Below are 18,307 nucleotides of genomic sequence, written 5' to 3'. Positions count from 1 at the left end.
GGACTGAACAGTAGTTTTATACTCTGAGACAAAAAATGGTATTATGAACACACTTCTGTACAGTATCCCGCCCTGTGCAAACTGCAGCTCTACTGAGTGGCTTTAAACTACTTATATCTTATTGCGTATGCGTGTGGCTGTCGCAATGACCCACATAGGCTCCAAAGCGGGCAGCAGCGTTAAATACAGAAAGCTTGGAAATATGACAATTGAGGCCATTTATGTAATTGATAAAGGTGTGAGAACAAGTGGATAGACCAGATAGATTGTTAACAAGATAGCTGAGGCCCATAGAGACTGATTAGAAAATAGGCAACTACCAGAGAGAAGAGCAAGACATCAAAGATATAGATTGTGTCAGTTGGCAGGGTGGGAAGCACATCAACAGAAAGCACTTCATGTCTCGTGAATGAGTAACATCAGAGGGCTCAATCTAGCTTATTAGCGTCTTTTTAAAGTGGCTCCAAAATGAATTTGGGCTTCCTTCCCACCCTGGGACTGAAGATGGTTTCAGAAGGGAGCGGAGCAGACAGAGCAGAGAAGAAGAGAGGCAGAGGAGGTGACTGCAGAGCTACAGAATAGTTTTATTAGGCATGCTACAGACGTAATGCAGAATACAGGAGAGAGACCATGAGAGGGAACACTCAAAAAAGCAGAAAACCAAGTCGCACCTCTCCTTGTTAGAAAATAATTCATCCTTTAATTGTGCCTCTTCAAAACTATACCAAAACATTTTGTTCTGTATAAAACTGGATTTGGGAGAAGAAATATACACAAGTATTTTTTTTTCCAGAGCAAACACCTCCAGCCAAGAAGTCCTGTTGGGTATGAAAACAAGCGGGACAAAGTCAACTCTAAATATTTTTTTTCAAATGCTTTTGTGAAATTGAATTAAAGGAACTCTAAAGGCACAGAAACTTTGGTCCAACGGAGTAGCCCTCTCAAGTATACTGTCACATGACAATGAAATCACAGTGGATTCATCTTTTAACTGCTCCCACAGCATGCAACACTGTCTGATCCTATCATAACTATTCATGCTCAGAAAACCATTGTCACTGACAAACAACTCACTGCTATGGAGAAGAAAAAAGACAAAAAGCCCTGGAGGCTCCAAAAACACGGACGAAGAAATACTCATACTTCAGAGCTGGAAAACAAGCTTGAACTGAAAATACTAGTGGAATAATGGAATTCAAGTTAAACTTCCTGAAACAGGCCGCTGTAAAAAGTCAAACATGTTACCGTAACAATATTTTTTTCCCAACACAAAACTGAAAAAGTAAAAACCCTGGAACGAAACCATGGAGCCACGCCTGGTCTGCAGCAGAGCGTTAAAAACATCAAGTCGGGATGACAAAATAGCTTTCATTCTTACCAACCTTCAAACATATCAGGTACCAATGTGCCTCAAAGCATAGGAGGATAGTTAATGAACATGTCCAGCTGTAGAAACTGTTGATAATGTCGAGTAAGGCACATCACTGTATCTGTTTAACTAAATCAAGAATAAAAACACTGGTGTACATCAAACTATCAGATTGGGGACAATCAATCTTTTTCATCTTTTTTTGCTAGACATAAAAATACAGAGGTACAGTAAAGAAACGCTGGGAGGATCCAGTGTTTGCAAAGTACTCAATTGTTCTCTTTTACAAAAGGATGCAAGTCAAAGGTTGGAGTTTCAAGGAATGACAGGATCAACAAAATGTGAACAACAAAACTGATTCAATCATGTGCCCCACAGTGTCCAGACAGTCTGAAAGAAACAGTACACCCCCGGTACTGTCACGCGTTTGTGGATCCCATTTTTTTTATTTTTTTTGTTAAATGGTGGACTTGGAGAAGGAGACTCTCAGGTGCTGGTTGCCTCCCATGTTGTAGTTGTGAAGGTCAATTAACGCCTGGATGGCCTCCTCCACTGTTGACATCTGAATCAGAGCCATTTTTCGATCCCTGGAAGAAAAAAAAAGTGCACACATCGGTTAGTGCCACCGAAAAACAAATCCTGCTGTAGAAATAAAGGTCAATAACATCAGCACAGAAAACCTATGTTAGATAGGATATGTCTACGTACTGGAAAAACTTGAAGGCTTTCACTGTGCCTCCAGCGTTGGAGAAGAGCAGCCGCAGATCTTCTTCTGTCACGTCTTGCCTAAAAAACAAAGGTCAGAGGTTTTAACATTTCACGGAACACACAGTGTAATTAGTTTCATTTGAATACTTGGACAGTGTGCTTTACACACACACACACGCACGCGCACACACACACACCTGAACTAAAGCTGAGAAGTTCCTCCTGCTGCACAACGTCACAATTTAAGGGTTCTTTGCATTGATAAGTTCATTGTGTGGATACACAGTTAATATCATCTACATTGCTCTTCATGTTCACAGCAGGAGTTGTTAGTAAGAAAATAAAAAACAGTATATTTTACATGTAATGGGGGGTGTTGTTTACCTCAGTGATAGCCTCTATAAAAAGATTACACATATGAAGGCTCAGCCTGTAGGTAACAGAGCATATTTCCAGGTGTCTGAAACTATTCTGTCGGGACTCATCAGCCAACATACGATGACAATATCGCTTTAAATTATTTCAGTAAACAACATCTGCCTGTTCCAGGCATCATCATTTGTGGGTTTGCCCTCAGAGATGTTCCTGAAAGCAGATCTCCAGTCTGAGTTCCACAATCTGCTTTTTACAATAAAGAACTACTGGTCCTTCAGTTCCCAGACTACCCGTATGGACGGCCTCGTTTCCCGGTTCTTTCACGTTTGAGAGAGAGAGAGAGAGCCTTCACCTGCATTTAACAAGACTGATCCTGAGCAGACTCCTTGCTACTTAACGGGACGTTGGAGAGGTGGAGCGTGCAGATGGTGGGAAGATGTTCTGGAAGTTTTTGGAGCCCGGTTTTTTGAAGCGATGCAGCGGGGAGTTTGCAAAGTCCTTGGTCAGGCCCTGATCGTCCAGGCCCGTCGCGAGGCAGCGCCACCGTCTGGTGCTTGGACAGCGTCACCCGGATGATCTTCCCGTACATCTTTTGGCCGTTCAAGTGGCTCATTGCTTTTGTAAAGGAAGGACAGGTCGTAAACAAAAGAGTCAGTAGCACATTAAAGCCCAGGTGAAACAAAGGACTGACTTTTTTAGTCAGTTAGCTTGAAGCAACTACTTTCCTCTCCTGTCCCCAATGATCTGCTCAGATAAACACAGCTCATATCATGAGAAGACAAACAGAGTGTGACGTGGCTCACCTAGCTGGGCCTGGTTGCGTCGGACATCTGAATGAGAGCGCTGTCTTTCTTATTGTACAGAATTTTCACCCTCTGGACATCGCCGTAAACTCCTGCATTAGAGCCACAGGCAGGCAGGAGAGGAAGAGGTGAGGTGGAGAAAGAGCAGACAGTTAGAAAAACAAAAACAGAGTCAGCGTCCGAGACAAGGATGTATAAGGACAAAGAACACAGAAGAGAGAAGAGCAAAGAACACACGAGAGATTGACAGGAGAACTTGAGTGTGAGAGAGGTGAGTAGAAAGAAGAGGAGGAGAGAAGAGACACCCTCCAAACAGAGAAGTTATCAAGCTGTGTCAGGTGGCTATAAAATATCAACAGCATGCAGAAAGAAAGGACTTAACCTTCAATGACAAGATTACTGTGTAGGAAGTTAAGACTACTGGAAATAAACATGGAACCCAAACCATTAAAGTGGGCCAAAATAATTAAATGTATTACAAATAATAATATAACAATAGATAAATGATAACCATTTACCAATCTGGTCTAGAACAAAATTCTAAGGCCAAAAGAGAAGGTATAGAAAATTGTCGAGAGAGAGAGAGAGAGAGAGAGAGAGAGAGAGAGATGAGAGAGAGAGGAAAAGAGGAGAGAGAGAGAGAGAGAGAGAGCTAACGATAACATAACGAAGAGGGTAAACAGACTTTGGGCGTAACCATCTTTAGAGGGAGAGAAGAGCAACAAGCAGCTGTGGAGACAGGTAGAGAGGTAGAAGAGTCGGAGCGGAGCGGAGGTAGAGATGGACAGATCGATCCAGAGCGGAGGTAGGTAGGAGGAATGGTGGTTTTTGTTTTCCCCCCGGAGAGTGATGGAGGTGGTGGGTCATGGAGGAGGGGAGCAGGCGGTGGAGTAGGAGTCATGGACGGGGGGGGAGGGAGGGAGGGAGGGAGGGAGGAAGGGAGGGGAGGAGTTTTGAAGGGTTGGTGGTTAATATGGGAGTAGGAGGTGAAGGAAGAAGAATGATATGAGGGGTTAAAAGTCCCCCGCCAATACGTGGAGTGAAGGGAGAGGCAGGGGGAATGGAGGGGTGGGGGTAGAGAGAGAGAGAGAGAGAGAGAGAGAGAGAAAGAGAGAGAGAGAGAGAGAGAGAGAGAGAGAGAGGTGGGGGGAAATGAATAGGGAGGCAAATGCAAATTGGGGAAGGATTAAAAATAAAAAGTGAGGGGAGGGGGGGGGACAAAAAATAAAATATAGGTCAGTACACTGGAATAATGCAGGTAGTTTGGTCAGAGAAAATGGCTTGGATCAATGTTTTCTTTAAAAATACAGCAAATCACTTGAGCCAAAATGCCTTTCACCCTGGACAAGCATGGGGTCAAAGGTACAGTCATGTCAAAATCATAACAAAATCAGCAATATAAACTTCATAACCATGGGAGAAAAACAACATGCAGCAGGTAGAAAATCTGAAGATCTATAATCTTTCAGAAACTAAAATGATACTATAAATGTGAGCTGGGGGGGGATTAGTTAAAAGACCATGCAATAAAAAAAAAAATGTGTTTGCAGTTACATTAAGCATGCTGGAGTTGTTGTGAATGCCACTTTAGAAACATGTGGAGTTCACACAAGTCCCTAAGGCCAAAGGAAATCTTAAGAACAGTATCGCAACATCAGGGTTCAGTTAGAATGAGATACTGTCAAAGGGCCAACTATGACACATGTATGTATAGCCAGAGATAACAGACTGATGAGGAAAGAGACAGAGACATTAGGTAAGACAAATTAGATGCTTTTTAAGTCGCAGTAAATTAAATACAGAGGTAGAATAGACAGCTAGCAAGCGTTTCAGAGAGGCAGGCGTTTGTTCCGAGGACTGAGAAACAGGTTAGGAAGACCACAGAATGATTTCATATGAGCTTTCATATGAGCTGAGGATAGGTGAGGGGAGCTTAGAGAAAAACAGAAGAGAGACAGTTAGCTGAGTTAGATACAGTTTGACAAGAGGGGGGAGAAAGGCAGAACATTGTAGGACGAGACCAGGGAGGGGTTTTTGTGGCGGTGACAGAAACGGCAAGCCCGCCTCTTTTTAAAGGGGACGTAATGAGTCTCGATCAGAGGGAGAAAAAAAAACAAAACAGCAAAACTCTGGGCTTGTAAAGGACACTAGAAAATACAGCAAAGAAAAAGGTTAGATAAAACATTTATTGTCCCAAAATCAGAACTGGAATAACAAGGGATCTCGTCCACCAATTCAACAAAGTGTTGAACGCTTGAGAGCAATCTGCATGAGGACAGTTCATTTGTGACTGACGCCAATTTGATTGTTTACAACCTGCAGCTTCTCCAATGTTACACATCTACTATAAAAATCTAAACTGTTTTTTTGTTGGCAAATGGTAAAGTATTGTAGCTTCGATAAAGTGAGCCAAAAAAAAAAAAAAAAAAAAGACAAGTTCAACCAAACCCCAAAACTACCCTGCATACTAATTGTAAAAGACATTCTCACGTCCACGGCAACAGACGTATTGAAGGGTTAAAACACATAACTAATGTTCTCAGGCCACATTGGTGCAAATGTACAAATCATGAAATGGAAATAGAAATCAAAGCACAAGAAGACAACTGGCCATATCCAGCAAAAAAGAAGAACAAAACCCCCCCCCAAAAAACAGGGAATGAATGTGGTGTGTGGAAGCAGAGGATTTTAAGTCAAGTTGTGTTACTGACCTCCTCATTGAGATTGCTGACCAACAGAACACCGCCAGACCCCGTATGTCCACCTAAGGCCACCCTCCCTGCAGCAGCAGCAGCTGCCGCTGCAGCACTGAGGGGGTTCAGAGCTCCTGACAAGAAGAGAGCAAAACAATCATGGCATGGAGAGCGGCACATTGACTGAGCAGCTTTACAACACTGAGCAGGGATGCAAACAGCATGGTTTTTTAACAAGCCAAAAATGATGGGCTTTATTTATACTGCTCCAACTCTATCCCTATTATCATTATGTAAGACTGACATTCAAACTGATCACAAAGGCTCACAGATTTATATTAAATACTACTGCAAGTTCACAGCATTAAGCCAGTAGATAGAAATGACATGGAGATGTATGGAAGTAAAAGAAAAGCGTGATCTACCTGGGATCTTACCGAGGAGCGAGTTTGAGTCTTTGTTGAAGGCAGCAGCCACTGATGGGTCGATGCTAGGCTGCCCGTCGCCAGCAGGCAGTTCAGGTCGCGTGTAGTCACGACTCTTATCGTTGTTGTACTTGACATTTAGGTTGACCAGCTTGGAGAAGTCAATACGCAGCGTGCAACAGGAATTGTAGATGTTCTGACCATCGAGCGCCTGGCAGGGTTAAAAAAATAAATAAATTCAACTACAAGTTCAGCTGCTTTGGTCTTGCAGAGCCCTGACAGACAGTAAAGAAGAAAGTAGGTGAATAGTTCTAAAAATACTACAAATGAAAAACCACCTACCAGCTTGGCCTGCTGTGCATTAACAGGATCACTAAATTGCAGAAGCGCCTGGAACTGATTGTTCTTTGTGAATGTGATTATCTTCATGACCGTGCCAAATTTAGAGAAAATCTGCCAACAAGACAGAAAACACGTTTCATAAGTGCGCACGACACGATGGGACACTGAGCTTACAAAGACGAAAGAACAATTTGTTGCCTGCCTGTTGCAGTACATCCAGCGTCACTGGGTAGAACATGTTGTCGATGATGATTCGCAGAACAGGACTGGAGGCTGCAGCAAGAACCTCCTGCACGTCGGAGCTCGGTGACCCTCCGGACTGGACTGCCGACACAGCCTGAAGCATCGCCTGGGTCCGCTGCAACCAAACACACAACCTTCAGCTTTGGTCACAATCTCATCAAGTCGAGCTCAACAGGAGAGATGTTGAAAGAGATGTATTGCAGAGACTTGCTAAATACCATAACACTGTTACAGGTTGCCTTTCAGGTTGGACATTAATTTGAAATAATTTCTTGTTTGCTCAATCAGAAGAGCAACGGTTGTGTGTGTTTGTTTACACTGATAACCTGCAGCCTCATGGTCCATTAGTGATGACTTCACTTACTTGATTGCCAGAATCCGTTTTCAGCTCCTTGTGGTTTGAGTACTGAATAAAAACTGGGACGTTGCGGACATGAGGTGTTACAGTTGTGTAGTAGTTAACCATAGTGATGGCCGCCTCTTCTGTACCCATCTCCAAGAACGCCTGGGCGAAAGGAAGAGAGAAAAATCAAGTCTGGTTAAATATCCCACCACTTCTTTTACTACAGTAAGGTTATGTTGTCTGGGCGTAAAAGACAAGTACACAGGCCTAACTCTTTATTCTTCAGGTCATTAGAGTAAGTTATGAGCAACGGCTGGTGGTGGAAGCAACACATGAAGTGATCTCAATGGTGAAAAGAGTCAGCTGCTGATCGATAAAGACCAGCTGAATCACTGACACTGCTACTCTAAGGAGAACAAACCAGCTGTGACTGACAGGAATCTAAGAGACAAATGCCAAGTACATCTTAAGACTTTTATCAGCAGACAGACAAAAGCCTTTGTATCAAGCTGTGGGCATGTTTCAGATACAGCTGAATATAGAAGTACTGAATGTGTGCTCCCAAAAGGCCAAAACAGAAAAATAAACATTGTTCACCATTCGACCCACATATCATAAGTCCAGTTTGAACAAACGCCGTCGTCTAAAACTGAAGCCCAACATCTGTTTGCTGGTGCTATCGTCAGATGACTCCCCTCACCTGGTTCTTCCCCTTCAGTGTGAGAATATTGGTGACTTTGCCAAACGGCAAACCGAGGGCGATGACTTCCGTCTCCGAGGCCTCGTTGGGCAGTTTCCTGATGTGGAGCACGCGGGACGGTGGAGCCTCCTCCACCCTCAGCTTTTTGCTGTCGCTGCCATTGGAAGCCCCATCTAAAATATTCACATGATCATGGGTTACCTGTGCAGCTCTGAACAACGATTGGCCATGTGATTTAAAAAAAGGATATGACCAGCAATATCCAATATTTGACAGTAATAAATACGAGGCAATCTACTTTTTGACGCTCTTGTGGTTATTTTATAGAAATAGAACAGGTAAAAAAAGGAGACATGAGATTTTGTTTTTTGGACAGCAATGGCACAGAGGAATAGACTGGTATAGTAATGACGTATTTTTGTAGGCCAACCCGAAAAAATGGCGCCGGTGGTTCCTACGTAAATTTGTCTATGGGATTTTTGCATTTGATTTTGGATCATTGCAGAAAATAAGCTCCGTGTCAAACACACGCTGACGCGTTGTTTTGTTTAGCGGGATAATCTTTACAGATGAACATCACTTATATGAAGTTTGAAGAGTTAATGCAGGCGAGAGACGTAAAAAGCTAACGTTATGCGCTAGCGAACTACACCGCGGTCGATGACGTCATGGCCGTTATGCTTCATCGATCTAATCAGTGGATTTGACAAGATAGCTAAACGTTAGCTTAATAAGTTGTTTGTTAACCTAATATTTGCAAGATCACTGAAAAACATGACTAGAGGCTGTAAGGAGGATTAGTGAGAGAGTTCCCGGCGCGATGACGTTTAATGTCTGTGACAACCACTGTAGTTTCAGTTAGCTACTCGTTAGCAACCGCCGTTTAAAGTTTGCGTAAAAACTTTAAAAGTCACAAGTGTGGTCTTATGTAACGTAGTTTTTCTCGTCTAACAAAACGTCAACATCTCTTCAGCTTGTGTTAACCACAGACCTTTTTTCAGGCGTCTAAACACAAACCCATTCAAAATCCCCATTGACTTTTAGAGTTAGGAACCCATGGCGCTAAAATGCTAACTCACTTCCTGGTTTTAGGACTCAAAACTACACCAGTCTATACATCGAGTTATATCAACTAGTGAAGAGCTCAAAGTTCCATTCAGGTAAATATGAATATTATATGGACGCTACTACACTCTTTGTCTGGTGTCTCCTTTGTCATATTTCATTTTCATTTAAGTACGTTTATGCAGCCCAGAAAAAAAAAACATTGGTGGATTTATAATCCTCTGTTCCTACCCACCACCTTCATTCCTTTTTTGTTTTCTTGCTGGTTATGGCCAGTTGTCTTCTTGTGCTGGGATTTCTTTTTCCATAAAATGTTGTTCATGCTAAAGGCACAACAGAGGACGACCAGTTAAAACCCTTTCATTATAAAAAAGGGCCACATGGACTATTTCTACTGTAGTCAGGTCATCAGCGAGAAGTGATAGGAAAATATTGGGTTCTTTAATAGTGTGAAAGCATGTATGTAGTTAGCTTACATACAAGAAGGTTTCATCATTGTCATGTTCTAAGACAAAGGAAAAAGACTTTTCTCTTCCTGCACTTAAATGATTTGCAACCCAATTGGTTACGTTCCAGCATCGTATGCAGATGAAGCACAGACACAGTGAGACAAGCTCTCTACAGCTTTTTGACTTTTACTAACCAGCAGAAAGTATCCAGATACACTGAGATTTATTTATTGCAGTTATGCTTTGTCCCTGCACATAAGTGAAAAAAGGCACATCTGTATTGAAATTAAAGCACCTAGTGTTTTCACACTGGCGCAAAACTGTCATCAGATTGAGCAGCGCATGTGAACGCAGAGTTTTCCACACTGACTTTCTCCTGCCATCCTCATCGTACATGTTGATGTGAGAATGTAGCAGGTAATATTTGTAATGTTTAACAAAATGCACTGCAAATAAGTGAGAGGGAGTGTTAAGGTTTAAATCCTGTAACTGTAGAAAGTGAATGCACACCGTGTTTATGCACGTAACAAAACTGCTTCCTTGTGTTCCCTGACGATCTTCACCTCTCTTCGGATGATGAGGTGAATGTGTGTGTAGTCAAACTATCTCATTACAGCTTTATATACCACATCAGCATCATTGTTTTTTACATCATGCTTTGCCTCTTGAGGTTTTGTTTAAACATTTGCACTATTCTCAAGAAGAGACGGCTACATTTTAATGCTGTAATATGTTCACTTGAAGCCTGCTTCTCTTGAGGATTTGAGTGTAGATGAATACTCTTATTATAATTCTGTGAATTGTTTAAAAGGATGAGAATATGATGAGGGGAAGAACCGTTATATATTTATGAAAAATGAGGGGATTGTATATAGTAGGGCAAATAGTATATGGATGGATTGTAAACAAAGAGAGAATATGGTGTAAACAGGAAGTCAATTTGATATATAATGATTGTTGGAGCTATGGAAAAAGGGTGGGACTAATTAAGTTCTATACTTATTCCTATTCCTTTTCAGGCATATTTTTATGAAATACATACTCTTTTGTGTATTACATTTTCATGCTTATCATTTAGTTTTGTATCTTTGATATGTTTGATTTTGATGTCTGAAATAAAATGTAATCAATCAAAAACAGTTGCACTGTTTTTCCCAAAGTGTGAAAGGATTTCTGGCCTCTTCTATTAAATGTAAATTGGCATCTAGAACTTATGATACACTGGGAGAGCCTGCATTTTAATCTTTTCAAAGTACCTCTGCAGAGCTACTTATATAAGATCAACAATGGCTGGTCCTGTGAAGCTGCCTAAAAAACAGACACGAGAAAAGTCTGAGAATCGTCCCTCTAACTATATCAGACAGGTCCCCAGGGTGACATGAGCTTTAATGGGGGTGTTGGGTAATGACGGTAGACTGGGACTTTACTGACCATCACACCCGTCGTGTGTGCTTGTTATTTATTTATTTTTTTAATGTGTAACAACCTAACTGTGTTTGTGTTGTCTTTGTGGCAGCTCTTTGTCAACCATAATTCCGGAGCTTTCTTTGAGTCATTTCTTGAGTTCATCTCCGCAGTGAGGAGGCACGATAATGCAGTCGTACCCACTATGTCTTTTGCAGTCACATGCTGTGGTGTGTGGGTGCCCACCTACAGCGGAGCGTGATGTTATTCACACACCAAATAGCTCCAATGAGAGAACGTTTCAACTTACACAGCTTGTCTCACTTTAAAAAAAAAAAAAAAAAAAAAAACCTATTGATGATCTTTAGGTTTCTTTTGATGCCTCATGCAAATTCTGTCAAGCCCTATTCAGGGGTGGTCGGAACGAACTCACCACTGATACTGCTCATGCCAGAGTTGGGACTGTTGTACATACTCAGCTCATCTGATCCTCTCTGCAGAAAGAAAAGAAAGACAAACACGAGACAGTCAGGAACAGCTGTGAAACGATGGGGGAGATAATTCCATGTTCAAGACAACAATGAAACAGAGCTCTCAGAAGAATGTTTAAAGTTACACAAAGAAGGCAGGAGAGTGGGAGCTGAGGGACATAAAACGGCAGTGCGAAGGTTTGGCTCCTCCTCTCCGGGTGTGGGTTTAATCTTAAAGAATTTAAGGTGTCAAGATGTGTCATTTTATCCTGAGCTATAGCAGGTCCCAGAAGCTTTGCTGGAGCTACGGGCGCCCAGTGCTCTTAAACCTGAGTGATGGGATGAAGAGGAACCTGGCAAGGGACCCATTACCCACACAACTTTATAAGAGCTTCATACACCCCCTCTTGTTTCTGTCTGAAAGACTTTGAACCAATTGTTCTTTTGTCAGTGACATTCTTTATGGTTACTATAAACTGGTTGTTGCAGGCCCTGCTACAGAAAACATGACATAAATAAATTGTAAGGGTAATAAAGATGTCTGAATAGGGCCAAAATGTGAGCACACAAGAGTAAAAGCTACACCAATCCATGAAGCGATCCTTCCCAACAGCTGGCAACCCTCTACATTTTGTCTATGACACTGAAATATTAACGAATTAAACAGGATGGCAATAATGCAACATATCAGAAAAATCTGTGTTTTATGACTGCTCTGTTTCCTTTGGGAGAGGAATTTAACTTTGTTTGGTGCAGACGGAAGTGCAGCTGGCATGAAACAAATCAGGTTAGGTAGTAGGAACAACAATGTGCTTACACAAGGAAACAGGTTTGCTTGGTGATCAGTAGTGACACAAGCCAAATCCATTACATTAAAAATAATGTTATTTAAGCTGAATAGAAATGTTTATAGCTTCTTTTATGGATGTTTGTGTCACACAGAGTCTAAAGAACATAATAATCCTCTGAGTCAGCCAGTTATCCCGGTTCAGTAAAATGTAAATCCATCTAAAGTCCAACAAACTCAGCAGCCAAAAATTATCGTCATTGTGTTGTACATAAGCTTCTGTCACAAGACACGGCTTATAAAAGCATTGACTTTTTGTTTAGTTCTTACATTACCTTGAATATTTCCAACAGTTAGCAAAGCCAGAGAAATCTGTAGTTTTACCGTTGTAACGGGACAGACAAAGGCTGCCGAATAGGGAAGCGGGAGCTGACACTGAAAGCTGACATACTGTTTTAGTTTGTGCTGCTGAGATTAAAAAGTCATGTATATATACTTGGATCCAAAGTCGGTAAACATGTTGTCTTTCTCAGGTCGGTTTGGCCCGCTTGTATTGATAACAGTCAACACAGTGTTAATTTTCACCGGGAAGGAAGTAGCAGAGAGAACTCCCATGATTCCCTGCCAGCCTCCACATAATCTCTTGTCATTGCTTTGATTAAGCTCCCCCTGGTGGCGGATTTTTACATACTGTGCATTTAAAGGATCAGTATCAATATTCGAAATCAAGTTGAGCCTTGATGAACACCTTGTATCTTTAGCAAGCCATGGAACTACATTATACCCCTCCTTATTCAGAAAACGTAACTCCTTGGTATTCTTTCGTAGATTTGTTTTTAAGAATTGTCTGCTGTCACCATGAAAAAAAAGAGGAAAAGCAGGTTGTGAACTTCTCTGGAGTCCCTAGAGAGTCTGGGTGTGTGAAAGTGTTGCATTACATTATTCAAAGGATATCTTTTTAATCACAATAGTGTGAAAGCATAACAATGTTTGTGTTGTTTACAATTCTACTAACACTGACATTGAGTAGACCTGTGTGATATCTGCAGACAGTGAATACTAAGCAAAATCAAAGTAGTAAACTCACCTTCACGCCAACTGCAACATCACTGATGCTGAAAGACAAAATATTTTCAACAGGTTAGATGCATACAAAGATTTAAAAACAGTAAGAGGGTTGCTGTCAAACACACAAGCATATGACATCGATAAGCCCATCTTTTGTGTAATCTGATCCATTATATATTTTGACAAACAACAAAGTAGAACAACAAGTGAATACTGAAATGTCATGAAAAAGTGACAAGCTTCTTAATATTGGCAATGAGAGGACGCCTACTCAGGTGTGAGCAATGCTTGAGTCTATGCTTCATTAACATACTGAACTGTCACTGTTTTAGCTTATGCAATTTAAAATATGGCACTAGGATGTAACACGATTTGGATTTTCTGAAGCCGTGGTATATATGGGGCATATCAATCGAAAATGTATCAAAACCGACATTAAGAACCTGTAACTGATTAAGCCTGGCCCATGTCGATTATTGATTAATGATTATCAGGGCAAAGACACATGACTACACGTCCAATCACCGGCATGGAAGCAATATCCGTCTTATGGACACATTTAGTCTTCAAGGGAAGACGCTGTTAAACAAAAAGAAGTCAAATGTAAATGTATCTTATAATTTAATTCACAAAATAGTTAACTGGACAGGCACTCCATTGGAGAAAATATAGTTGATCATATTTACAGTAGAGGCCATGCCAGTGAACTAGGAGGACAAAAAAAACAACTCAATCCTTGTAATCCAAATAAAATGTTCAATTAATTGTTCTATTTATTTGAGGTTATATCGCCCAGCTCTGTGTGTTTTTAAGTCTTTATTGACGTTATCTCATGTGTACATATCAAACCACATGAGTTACTTAATGATTCATTTATGATTCATCACTGGTTGATGTCATGCTCTTTTAATACATGGTCAAACAAAAGTCACAGTCTTTACAATAAACACCAAGGGTTGATATATTCAGATTAAAGTGTTTACAACTTTGTTATACCTCTCATATATGACCAGTAACACGAGATCATTTGACATAGCTATTAAAGGAAATGTTTTTTTTTATACTTAATTGACTTAAACCTGCAGCCATATCATGCTTGTATTAAGATAATTTAAATTGAGCAGTCATTGTTGGTCAGTTAGCTTCAACACAAAGAGCTGCCTTACTGTAACGATACATTAGATAGCATCACGCACTGCTAAACTTCGCTAGCCTCACCGATAGCACCCTGTTGCAAAACACTGGAAGAGTACATAAAGGAACCTAATAGAGCACGTCTCCCAAAGGACGTCGTCTTGACGCCCTTTTTTTTTTTTTAAAACACGCAAGCAACAGTGCAGTTGCAGCGGATAAACAGTCATTCGCTAAGTTATGCTAACATGCTAACGTCTGCCACTTCCTCGATGAAAGAGAGCGCGTGGCTATGGAAATCCGTTTACAGAAGCTCCTCTTTATCTTCTCCGTTAAAATAATGCATTCACGGCTCTGCTGTGTTCTACCCACATATATAAGACACATAATGTACAGTCACTACCACCCATGTAATATTACCCGTCCATTTCTGAAGAAATATCTCAGTGTCTCCGCTGTTTCAGTCTTGTTGTCTCTCCAGTTTGCACCGACACTGCGCGCGCACGCATACACACACGAGAGCAAAATGGAGGCAATGTGAAGATGTAAGACGAGACAATGGCGGAAAAAGACGAAAAGAGCCGAATCTCCTGTGCGCTGTGCCAGTCTAGGATGAAATGGGCTATAATGTGAGAATCAAATGGTAGAACCGATAGATTTGCATTATGGATGTATAGCCAATGTAACACATCATACAATATGTTAATATGCCCTGTAATAACCTAACATGTGTCAAGATGCTTAGCAAAGACTGGACTGAAACTATCGTTTGGATAAATATTGAAAATGTATGTTTGAAGTTACAACAGATGTCAAAAAGGCAACTGGTGTCCTGCCCACTGGATGCTTGACAGAAAAACGAAACAAAAAACAAAACCTACACACAACTAGCTGCCCCAATCAAATAGAATAGGCTACTATAATTGAAAATCGCAGGTAACTTTTCAGCCCCCCCCCCCAATCCTAATTAGAACAGAAAAACCATGACATATTATACAACTATTTTATATGTCCTTATTACATCATAACAAATTCATGAATCTTGTCCAGTAAATGTCTGACTGACATTATGGGAGACATTTCAAGAATGTCACAATTATACCAAGGGACTGTAAATTCTGCACAACACATTTATTTAGGCTACTTATTATCATTTCTTGGATTCTCAGTGAGGGACTCCTTTTGAGAGGGGGGCCGGCACAGGGCAGTTTTCACATTTAATGATTAATCTTGACAGACATACGTCATGCTCCTGGGCTCCTGACAACGTCACGCCCTGGGTGAAATTAACGCCTAACTGCTTATCTTAAAGGACCTGGGATTTAATTAAAAATGACATTTCCCCAAAGACTTGTGCTTCTGAGACTGCCATGTTGAAATTAGCTGATGAGGGGCCCTCTGAGCAAAAGGAAAATAAGCAAACTGTCAAACGCTCAGCAAACCACTACCGTTTATCAGTCCTGCTTGCTGCTCGGGAAATAACAGTAAACTGACATCCTGCATGGCTCCACGGATATAAGTTATATTGTTATTAACAAGAAGGAGGGAGGACAAAAAAACAAGCCTGTCAAATGTGATATGGGCACAAACAATGTGGTCGAGCTAAGTAGGGGAATAGGTTGCTGAAATGAGCTCTTCAGTCGCCGCAGACATATTTTTTTAGACAAAGGCAGACTCGTGAGTTGAAATTTCTGTTTATTGTAACGAGTGCCACTCAAACTGTGAGTCCTAAACAAAATTAAACAAAACAGTGAAGGAACTGAAATGCCACTGAACTAAATCCTCCACCTGGAGTGTTATCAGACCATTTTATTATCTGCTGTTACCACAACCATTAACATGCTTCAGGTGGGGCTAACTGCCCCTCTGCAAAGTAGGCTGTTATCATTACAGCCCAAGCAAAATGAAGACTAATAGTCGTGAGGTAAAAAAAACAACAACAACAACCTGGCATCGCATTTGATATGTGACACAACTATGGTCAATTTTAGCAACTTGGCTTTGACTTCAGGTATACAGGTCTTTACACAACCCCATTCATACTGGTATTGAATTTCAGCTTGTTTATGTCACTTAAGATCCTTCCATGGTTTGCTCACACCATATTAACCTCGGCCAATAGGATTTACTTTCTCTACATTATGCTTTCACTTACATGTGGATAATAACTGGTTATCTCAGTAGATAGGAGGTGCGTTAAGGTTCTGTTCCCTTCATCTATCCTGCTGATAAAACCCCTGAGTGCACAGGGGAGTGTATCTCAAACAATTCTACCTCAAAGTAGAACCTTGAGTTCCAGAATAAGCATCAACACTATCTTCAGTAAGTAGGATGGTGACTGCGAGAAAGATGTAGCTGTTTTAAACTATTAACGAAATAGGAAAGTGTTACAATTAAAATGTGTAAATATTGTAACATGAATATTTGTTTTCTTAATCACACTTTCTAAAAAATATGAGCTAAGCCTACGACAATATAACGAGAATGAGCCAATGTGTTGGTTCAATGTTCATAAATACTCCTGTACCATGTTTTACGTCATATGTTCTTTTTTTCATCATGAGATCAATACTCAAAAAAATACATCAAACAATTAGCACTTTTTTTTATCAATTATTAGTAATTTGATTTATTCGAGTGTGACTCCATGCCTGACTCTTTCTTGAGCTCTTCTAAATGTCAGCAGAAAGGGCTGTCTTTTCCAGGGTTGGAGAAAGTTAATAAAATGATTTTGAAGTACTCTCTGTTAAAAAAATGCAAGAATCTGACAACGTGTGATCATTTATCTTCACTCGAGGAAAAACAAATGCAGCTTCAGAACTGAGGGAAACACAATGTGTGAACACAAATTAACCTGAGGGAAATCTCTTTGTGACAGTTGTTCTATCTACTATGTAGCATTTGGGGTGGCAGCAGCTCAGTGTGTAGAGACCTGGGTTGGGAGCCGGAGGGTCAACGGTACAAGTTCTGGTGCGGACGAAGTCTGGAGGTTGTATGGAGAGGTGCCAGGTCACTTCCTGAGCATTGCAGAGGTACCCTTGAGCAAGGCACTGAAACACCCAACAACTCGGTTGCTCTTCCATTTGCAGCCCCTCACTTTGTCACATGTCCATAGGGTGCTGTTTGTGCATGTGTGTATTTCAGCTGTGCAGCATGATTGAGTGTAAAAATAATTTCCCCTTGTGAAACAAAGAAGAAAACATGTTAAAAAAAGGAAATACAAATAGAAAAGAATATAATAAATATTAATAAGGAAAAAAAAGAGCATCTACAATGTATGAAAAGATACTTTTTGTGTGTTTTTTCTTCAACGTGCACAGAAAGAACTTTTATTTCTTCTATTGTCATGGGAAGACATCACCAGGAGAAGGAGGTGATGTCATCACAGCGCGACCTGCGATGACGAGGGCACTCCGATTCAATCGGTCTGTCTGTGACGGTGCTGGGCTGAGGGACTGTAGATGTGTTGCTGGAGTTGTGATGAAGGTGTCAGTTGGTGTCTTCTCCAATATCCCCATCATCTTTAATCAGCCACATTAGCTTTGAGTTTTAGTTGTTATGCTGATGATGCTTCTGCGAGACAGTAAAGCAGAGAAACACAGTGACAGAGGGGACGTAGGCTGAAGTGGAACTCCGAGAGTAGGCCGTCATTGCTGATGCACAAGTCGGTATTCAGGTTGGTAATTTAACCCTGCACGTTTGAAAATGAAACATTTAAATAGAGAACAGTAATGTCATCAAATGTCATTTGAGTCATAGCAACCGGCAGGGAGATAAAATGTCATCTTGTCTGAGAATGAATATTTCTGCAGGGTCGAAGAACCCATTTATTAAAATCGCCGTGCCGCTGCCCCTCTGTGCTAAAGAGACAGTATTTCCTGTCATGTTTCACAGTGACCCTCCAGCTTGACATTTTGATTTCACTCATTTTG

At 41.0% G+C, this 18,307-nt stretch overlaps 1 protein-coding gene across 1 annotated transcript; it reads right to left on the bottom strand.

The window, feature by feature from the left end:
- Positions 1-677: 677 nt before the first annotated feature.
- On the bottom strand, positions 678-14,926 carry LOC306835162 (polypyrimidine tract-binding protein 2-like). Its single transcript, XM_079361590.1, is given in 17 exon segments — positions 678-1,956; positions 2,078-2,155; positions 2,851-2,875; positions 2,878-2,977; positions 2,979-3,067; positions 3,256-3,273; positions 3,276-3,348; positions 3,924-3,955; positions 5,963-6,082; positions 6,374-6,584; positions 6,716-6,826; positions 6,918-7,073; positions 7,323-7,463; positions 8,002-8,174; positions 11,353-11,413; positions 13,264-13,291; positions 14,796-14,926. Coding segments are annotated over 17 exon segments (1,554 nt in total). The 5' UTR covers positions 14,804-14,926; the 3' UTR covers positions 678-1,826.
- Between the last annotated feature and the right edge of the window lie 3,381 nt (positions 14,927-18,307).

The sequence above is a fragment of the Symphodus melops genome, assembly GCF_947650265.1.
Source record: "Symphodus melops genome assembly, chromosome: 14".
Taxonomy (NCBI): Eukaryota; Metazoa; Chordata; class Actinopteri; order Labriformes; family Labridae; genus Symphodus; species Symphodus melops.
The sequence above is the reverse complement of the archived record's forward strand: the minus strand, read 5'-3'. Positions and strand labels throughout refer to the sequence as shown.